Below are 9,821 nucleotides of genomic sequence, written 5' to 3' on the forward strand. Positions count from 1 at the left end.
AGACAAGACAGTCAACCAAAGTGAAACAATACAGTAGTAATTTGATTTTCAATCACACCACGCATAACTTCAATGGAAGAGAACCAATAAAGATATACTTTGCTGATGATAAAGTGGTCTCCTTCCCTACTTGAGGCTCATAATACCTACTGCCAGATTCCAAAGTCTAACATATCTGACCTTGTTGTGACGTTGTTTTTCTTATTAATAACTAAAAATTTAAAAGGATAATAAAATTAATTGCTCAATGTCTTCTCAAAGCATCAAAAATAGAATAATGATTACAAAATAAGTAAACTACTTGATATTCTTGTTGAAATGCTTGTTCTCTTCCCTTTAAAATGACAGGAAAAAAGCACCTAAATAGGCCATTCAAAAAATCTTTTTTAATATCTTCACTAGTCATAAGAACTATATATTAGTTATCTATATAAATGGTAATTCACTAAATAAAGAAATCATACATTCAATAAGGATTAACATACTACTACTGGCAAATTTAATAGCATAAATATAAATAGGTAAATAAATACAAAGCTCAATTAAGTCACATAGTGGAACACAGATAATAATATACTAATCAGCTGTGTATCCCTGGACAGGAGAGGATTAACCTCCTTGGAACTCTATTTCTTTATATGTTTAAAAAAAAAAAGAAAGAAAGAAAGAAAGAAAAGTAAAGTAAAGAAAAGAAAAAGCAGATGGAAAACTAACATGTAGTTTATTTCTAGCTTTAAATTTCCATGATTCTACAAGCCAGAAAAAATCCCACAAATACATTCTTTCCTATGGAGATGGCTTAGAGAAAATCAAAGATAGGCTTTGAAAGCACAAACATGAGTGAGTCCTACTCCTAGCTATGTGCACTGAGCAAAAATGAAGTCTGAGGCTCAGTCTCCTCACCTATATTATAAGTATCAGACATATACCCCTGCAAGACAGCTGTGAGGATTAGAAATGGCGTACACAGAGTATCTAGCGTGATGTCTGAATGTACTACAGACTCCTGGTAGTGGCAGCAATCAATGTTAGTTCTCTCCACTCCCCTTTTAAAGCCTCCTGTCCCTTTCCTCTTCAGTAACACAAATGTTATGACAATGACAAGGGCTCATGCTGCTACTCTTCTCCTAAGTCACCAAGACCACAGGTCTGAGTGTGGACCATTGTCTCCTTCCCGATGGCAAACTTAGCAGCTTTCAGGCTAGACCTTCTTTTCATACCTGGAAATTATTTTCAATGGTCATACGGTGATGACAGCTAAATGCAAAAATATATACAGTCATTTTATTATTTTTATAAGTACTGAATATTCAATAAACTTCACTAATTAGAGAGGGCATTAAGTTTGGAAAATATGGCTTATTCTGAGAATAAAGGCCACATTCAAAATATGCCAGCAGAAAATAATGTTAATATTTTTAATTTTAAATCACAGATATAAAAAGCCTCTAACTTATATGCTTTGTCTCCAAATCCTGGTATAAACATGATATATACACAATTTATTGACTACTTATATGCCAGGTGCTATATTTAATCCTTAAATGTATTCTTGATTATGCTTGCAACTACCCCAAGATACAGATAGTTATCACATCATTTCACAGATGAAGAAACTGAAAAGAGAATGCAAGTGGAACAACTAGCTTACTCATTTACATTATGCTATACTGCTTCCTTCTAAGGCCTTCTCATCATACCATGGTATCCATCACTTTTTATATTATTGCAATTTTTAAAATTTATTTTTTATTTTTAATACTAAAACCTTTCAAAAATTTCTCCACCACTGAGCCATGGCCCACTTCTGTGGCATAAAGAATTTCCTACCCAGAATGACAATGCTGTACTCTAAACCATAGAGGGAGCCCCTGCCTTGTGGTCTATGGGTACCCACAGAGTACAACACCTACACTGTCCTACTGGCTTAGGTAAGCCAATATTGAGCAGGAGGAAGAAATTACCAAACAATGAGCAGAATTTTCTTGCCTTGAGTACTCCTAAATTTAATATACAAAAGAACGTTGGTGTCCCATAGCAGATACTTGTAAATTTCTATTTGTCTTCGCTCTCACCATTTCATCAATTTCCTAATTTCCCCTAAATTAGTTTTAAGAGTTAGATGATGTATCTAGTATTACACAGATACATGTGATTTATCAAAATTCTTGAGGGTTTACCTTATGTAACGTTTTTGGTCATGTAAAGTCGATGGTGTCTCAAGCAATTTAGCCAGAAGTAATTCTCTTAAAGCTTCAATCCGTGTTTCTACTTCAGCGTAATCTATTTTATAAAGGAAAGAACATATAAGATTTAAAGGATGGAAACTCAAAATCAAATTATGGGAAGCAGAACAGTGATTGCCTTGGGGGACAAGGGTTGACCAAGAAGAGGCACAAGGGAACTTTCTGGAGTGACAAATACATTCTGTCCATGGTGTGGATTATGTAGGTGTGTGTATTTGTCAAACTCACTGTCCTGAATATGTAAGGTCTGTGCATTTCACTGCATGTAAGTGTATCACAATAAAGAAATGCAATTAAGTTTTCTGAATCCTTATGGATTTCATTTAGGAATTTATTAAAGCCCTATGATATTTCTGTTTGTTATAAGGCCTTACCACATGACATTTTAGGCTTTTCTTATTTTCTATAACTCCTGCATTCAAGATAATTTCAACAGTTGTTCAGTTCACTTTAAAATAAGATTAGAATTCATTAACAATGGCTTTTCTGAAGAGAGAAGATTAAAACATAAGTTTCCATCTCTATAAAATATCCATAATTGATTCTTTCCAGTAAAAAATATTTTTTTACTATCATCACAGTTAACAAAAGGCAAAGAATGTCCAAGACTAACCTATCCTAAACCTATCCTATAGTCACGGTTTTTCATTTTCTCTAAATTTTGGTAAGAAAAGCCATGTTATTTTTGAAGTAATGTTTCACATTTTTAAAAGAGCACCATATAAACAAAAATTAAAATGCACATAACTTTCTTTGCAGAATACATTCTACATTCTTCCTGTAAAAAGAAAGTAGGAGACCTAAAAGTAATAAACATATCTTACATTTTTTGAAAACTTGTACCTCCGTTTTCCCAAAGAGTGACTTGGCCTTTTCATAGTCATTAATAACCACATCATAATCACCCTTTAAAATAAAGAAACATTTTGGAGACTGTCAGTAAAGTATCATGCATGCATTTGATTAAGATTTTTTTTAAAAAGTAACTCTTTAAAATTTATGACATCATTACCATGGGTACATAAATATGTACTCTACCTTTTGAATATTCCTTTCAATATTTAAAGGAAGGTTGAAGAGAAACTTAAATCGCTGAAGTACATTGAGTGCATTTCTAGTGGAATCTGCCTTGTCCTTTCGACCTAATACTTCTTGAAATAATGTGTCCGCAGTATTACTTGCTCCTATTTTAAAAAGACCAAAAAAAGCTTAAATAAAACAAAATGATAGGCTGCTATTGTAGCTTTACATTAAAACTCAATAGACTTTTTTATAAGTTAGCTGTTTTGGAGATCTTTTACGGTTTTCTAAAATACACTTCTACTCTGCCCACTAAGTTTTTTCATATGTTAAAAATAGTATCCAATTAAAAATAATCATATTTACCAGGCCCAAATAAAACTGCTAATGTGAACCTACATTTATTTTAGCTACTCTTCTTAAATTGTATAGCAATTATAGGTCCTTAGATTACTTCATTAGTTCAGATAATAGGTTAAAACACACACATATACACATAGGTACACACAACCACACGAATTAAATTCTCCGGATTTAATACCTGCACTATATGGTACTAAAACAAGAAAAACAATTATTTTTCAGGAAAGTTGTTCAAAAGAAGTATTTTTGAACTAATTCTATTTCTTGGTAAAATTATCTGTTTATGCAACATGCACAAATAATTACATAAGCAACTTAAATGACAAATTTTAACATATCATTAATGAATATTTTCTTCTTACATCAGCTAATTCAATTTATACACACTGGATATTATATATATATAACATAATATTTTATATATATGTATATTTTTTAACCTAAAATACTTCAAACTATACAAATCACTATAATGAAAAAATTGCTTTATCTAAAGCAAAATTTACTGGCTACAAAGTTTAACTTTTTCAACTTGTCAAATATTTTTAATTAGCCACAAGAAAAGAGGGGAAAAAGAATAACTGTTTTTGGCTGTTTGATCGCTGCTCATAAAAAGTTTCTACATTATCTGGTCTACTGAGTATACTTTAAGCAAAGATGAAAAAATTACCTCAGTCTCACTGGGTGGCTTTCATGCCATATTCTCTAGTCTCCACTGTGGGTGGCCTGATCATGTTAAAAGTTGTCTTTGTAACATAATTGTTTTATCTAAATAATGTTTAAATTGTTGAAATTTTAAAGGCCTAATAGAAAAACTTTGTCAAGATAGCTGTTTTCACCACATGCTTTCAAAAGCAGAATACTAAATCTCTATAAGATGAGAAAAAATATATTCCCTACTTCCCACCAAACCACATAATGGTGGCTAAATGTAGTATTTGAAATCTGATTAGGGTTAAAACATTTTTCTTCACAGAAAATTACATGTTTGTTTATCATTTAAAAATATAAACTTTTTGCCTTTGAGGCTTCATAAGTGAAAGGATATGTAAATGTCACTAAAAATTTTTAAACAGTTGATTACTTATATGTGGGCTGTGGATGTTAAATTCCCAAGCACTTTTTTTTTGCACAATGAAAGAATTCAGGACAAAAGTATAAATATTCAAAAGTAGACTTTGCTCACTGTATTTTAAAGGTAAGAAAGAAGTACCAACTAATAATTTTAACTCCCCTAGAAAGTACAAAAACAAGTGTGCATAGAAAATTCACTTATTATTAAATAAACTTTAAAAAAAAAATTTATAGAGAGGGTGCCTGAGTGGCTCAGTGGGTTAAAGCCTCTGCTTTCAGCTCAGGTCATGATATCAGGGTCCTGGGACTGAGCCCCACATCGGGCTCTCTGCTCAGCAGGGAACCTGTTTCCCGCCTGCCTCTCTGCCTACTTGTGATCTTCTCTGTCAAATAAATAAATAAAATAACATAAAAAATTTTATAGAGAAAAATTTATAGGCAGAAATAAATACAGAAATGTATATATGGAGAATTTTAACATGCACATAGAGAAATACGCTATGAAGTCATAATTTTAATTTATAAATAATGTCTATCCATAAATTGTTATTGTGTTATGAATTACACCACATTCACAATAAAATTTTGGGAGTTTATAGCTCTTTGATAACTGCATGATTATATCAATAATAAAATAAATGAAAGCAGTGAAACTAAGCAGATAAAAATCACCAACAGCTCACAAAATGCATTTAATGTCTTTATTCTGTAGGGCTAACTATTAAGAAAAACAAAATCACTAAACTCAGTGGTGGTGTTCACACATGAAGAGACATTATAGATAATCCATCAGTCAGACATTGTTCATGTCTCCCAAGAACAATTTTCCCCACATACCAATCTATCCACATCTTTACTTCACCTTCTCACATTGAGAACATCCAATTTTAGGGCCACTGGCAGGAATTTGAACAACCAGTGTGTACTCGCAGAACAATAGTGAAAAACTATTGACTAAAGACCTAATGACTTAGGTCTTACAGGTTGCAGAACCAATCCTGCCTTGGGCAACTCTAGACCTGAAAGTTGGTCATTTCTTCTCACGAGGGGTGTCACAACACCCCTAGCTCATAGGACTGTGACTATCATGGTCTCAGTTACAGATGCACAGCAAGCACGAAGAGCAAGGCTGCTATAAAGACACTGAGCTGCCACTGTCATAGTCAGGTTAACAAGAGCTATAAAATTTTTCTCAGTGTAAGAAGACCATGATAAACCTTTAGGGTATTATGCTAAGTGAAATAAGTCAGAGACAGACAAAAACTACATGGTATCATGCAAACACGAAATCTAAAAAAAAAACCCCAAAACAAAAAAACCTCAAGTCATAGAAACAGGGAGGAATGGTGGTTACCAGGGGTTAGAGAGTTGGGAGATGCAGAGATGTTGATCAAAGGCTACAAACTTCCAGTAAGAAGATAAATACATTCTGAGGATCTAGTGCATAGTGTTGTGAATATAGTTAACAACATACATCATATACTTGAAAACTGCTCAGAGTAAATCTCAAATGTCCCCATCACAAAAAACAAACAGAATTATGTGATGTGACGAAGGTGTTAGCTAATGCTAAGGTAAGCTTATGCTTACGCTAAGGTTAGCTAATGCTAAGGGTATTCCAAGATACAAGGGTAGCAAATCAACCTGATGTATATCTTACATTTGCACAATGCTACATGTCAATTATATCTCAATAAAGCTGAAAAAAAAAAAAGATGGGAAGACACGACACAATCACACTGCATACTAACTAGTCAAACTCATATCTCCCTATTGATCTTATATCCTTAAGAATGAAAAAAAACTAATTGTATCAGAAACTCCTATCATCTAGAAAAACTAGTTGTATAATTCTAAATACTAATGATTATCTTCTAATTTCAAGTATGTTTATTTAAAGTAAGCATTATACTTTCTCTTATTTTGAAGTGACCCTATTGGTCCTTTTCAAGGCACTGACACCGAGACTGTAGATGACAGAAGTGATTTTTAACCTATACTCTCTGCTTGATGTGAGTTTGGTGACAAAGGTAAATGGAAGGACTGCTCCCACAACACACACACACACACACACCGTAACACAATTTATTCCAGGAATAGGTAAATTGAATGAGATTAGGTACCTAACAAAAAGTACCCAACAATTTAAAATAACTTTAAAATAAACACTTAAAATAAACACAAAACCAGGATTACAGAGACCTAATAAACCTACCCTATGTGTCTCAGTTTCTCTCAACAGATTTCAGATAATGACTAGATATGCTGCCATCTATAACATAATGATTTTACACAAATAGTATCATAACCAAAAGTTCATGCTTGTTTAGAGAGCCATACTTGACAATGAAATTCTATAGCACTACCCAAAGTACAGAGAACTAGAATCTTGGGAATGAGAAAAAAGTTCCATACTGCTCCCAAGAGCCAACTATTCCCATTTCCTCAAATTCTATTCAGTAATCTCAAGTTGATAGCTTGAAATCAATCATGATGGGAAAATTTATACACTGGGAATGCTAATATTAAGGTTAGTTTTCTTTTTCCTTTCTTTTCTTTTCTTTTCTTTTCTGGAATGCCAATTGTTAAGCATTTACCAGCACACCACCAAGTCAGTTCCTTTTTTACAAAGTTGGTTCCAATATTCCTTAGTGGTTTAAGACCTTGTCTTTCTTCTCCTAATTTTATACATACAATTTGGGTCAAATCATTCAATCCTGTTAAATTCAAATACCATATCTATGTTGGTGACTCCAAAATCATATATATCTTGTGATGTCAGTTAGCTTAAGACTAATCTTGAGAGAAGACACATGCATGCATAAACACACAATACACACACACACACACACAGGAATACTACTCAGCCATAAAAAGAATTAAATCTGGCCATTTGCAGTAGGATGGACTTTGAAGGTATTATGCTAAATGAAAAAAGGTCAAACAGAAAAAGATAAATACCATATGACTTCACTTACATGTGGAATCTAAAAAACAAAACAGAACAAAACAAAACCCAGACTCATCAACACAGAAAATGGACTGGTAGTTGCCAGAGGGGAGGAAAGCTGGGAGCAAAATGGGTCAAAGAGATCAAGAACTGCAAACTTACAGTTTTAAAATAAATCATGGGAATGTAATAAATGGCATGAGTCAATAATAATGTATTTTCAAAAAAGACTAATCTTTACATATACTTTCCTCAACATATAATATTTTTTTAAAAGAATACTCATCACAAAGAAATTCCTTATTCTTAACCATCCCAAAGATAATTCAATCAGCCTTGGCTGTTTTAAGGGGATCTCATGAGAGCATTCCTTGTGACATCCCAGCATCATCCTACGGGACCAACTGAGTTCCTAAGAGGAACCCTTAGGATTTCCCTTTGAGTGAACCCTGGAAGCAGAGCTGAGGAGGGCGATAATCTCAAGCATGTCAGCTTTAGGGGACTCGGAGCACAGGAATAGGATTGTGAATCTAGGTAGATAGCTTTAATATGAAGGTTTTAATGATCAACTCACAGACCCTCACTTCACTTTTCTTTGGCAAGAACTGAGGAAGAGGAAGAAAAAAATGAGGATGCTGTGGAGGAAGAAAAACCATTTTAACCTCTATGGATCCCTTATAACCTAAAAAGTTTTGGGAAGCTTTGGTGGGTAGCATGAAGACATACTAGACATACATACTATATGCAATGCTTATTCTATGCTAGGTGCTATTCTTTAAACTTAGTAAGTCTCCTATGTTCTTCTTAATTATTCCAAAAAGATGTATTATTTCTTAATCCACTTAAACTTGTTTATGACCCTAAAATAGTCACTATTGTTATCTCCATTTTATAGTGCAAGCAACTGAAACAAAGATAGGTCATTCAATTTGCTCAGTGTGACACACACAATTAGGAGATCGTGAGAGCCAGAAAGATATTCATAGGTACAATCCTCAGGAATCTCAAACTTGAATCGAACTGAGTATTTCTCTTCTTATTTCTCTTCTCCTCAGGCCCCAAACCTGCTCCTTCTTGCTCTGCTTGAGGCCAGAAATCTGAAAGTCATCACTGACTACTTTCTTCCTACTTACCACTGCAAACACTGCCTTTCTCATCTCCTTAAATCTCTCATCTTGCCATTCACTCTACCTTCATTACCTCTGTTTTGGTTAAAAGTCCTCAGCACTTCTATCTGATGAATCTTCTTATCTCTAGTCTAATTCTCTCCTAATCCATTCTCTATGCAGATGGCAGAATATATTTTTTTAATTCACATATATTATTTGTTTCACGGGTACAGGCTTGTGATTCATCAGTCTTTTTTTTTTTTTTTCCTTTTTTTTAATTTATTTTATTTTATTTTATTTTTTTTTTTAATTTTTTATTTTTTATAAACATATATTTTTATCCCCAGGGGTACAGGTCTGTGAATCACCAGGTTTACACACTTCACAGCACTCACCAAAGCACATACCCTCCCCAATGTCCATAATCCCACCCCCTTCTCCCAAACCCCCTCCCTCCCAGCAACCCTCAGTTTGTTTTGTGAGATTAAGAGTCACTTATGTTTTGTCTCCCTCCCAATCCCATCTTCTTCATCATATATTTTTTTAAAGATTTTACTTATTTATTTGAAAGACAGAGATCACAAGTAGGCAGAGAGGCAGGCAGAGAGAGAGGGGGAAGCAGGCTCCCTGCTGAGTGGAGAGCCTGATGTGGGGCTCGAACCCAGAACCCTGGGATCACGACTTGAGCCGAAGGCAGAGGCTTTAACCCTCTGAGCCACCCAGGCGCCCCTAAATCCAATTTTTTTCCTTAATATAAAATATATTCCTACAGCTTAAATGTTGCAGGGAAAAATATTCTTACTGGTATTTTTCAGTCTTATGACCATCATGACCATTGTTCATACATGGACCCCTAATTCTGTTTATTAATTTCATTTCCTTGTTTTCTAGAAAAAAATCATCATATATATATTTTTTTATATTTTTTATTTTTTATAAACATATATTTTTATCCCCAGGGGTACAGGTCTGTGAATCACCAGGTTTACACACTTCACAGCACTCACCAAATCACATACCCTCCCCAATGTCCATAATCCCACCCCCTTCTCCCAAACC

General features: G+C 33.8%; 1 protein-coding gene across 5 annotated transcripts in view; it reads right to left on the reverse strand.

The window, feature by feature from the left end:
* EXOC2 (exocyst complex component 2) overlaps window positions 1-9,821 on the reverse strand; it is a 286,884-nt gene that overhangs the window by 162,783 nt on the left and 114,280 nt on the right. For all 5 annotated transcript variants that reach the window (XM_059399325.1, XM_059399328.1, XM_059399324.1 and 2 more), the window contains 3 exons: window positions 3,285-3,430; window positions 3,071-3,152; window positions 2,181-2,283 (listed from right to left, as the gene is read on the reverse strand). In XM_059399325.1, coding sequence (XP_059255308.1) covers window positions 2,181-2,283; window positions 3,071-3,152; window positions 3,285-3,430 — 331 coding nt within the window. The remainder of the gene's footprint in view (window positions 1-2,180; window positions 2,284-3,070; window positions 3,153-3,284; window positions 3,431-9,821) is intronic.

Source organism: Mustela nigripes, chromosome 5 (genome assembly GCF_022355385.1).
Source record: "Mustela nigripes isolate SB6536 chromosome 5, MUSNIG.SB6536, whole genome shotgun sequence".
NCBI classification, from domain to species: Eukaryota; Metazoa; Chordata; class Mammalia; order Carnivora; family Mustelidae; genus Mustela; species Mustela nigripes.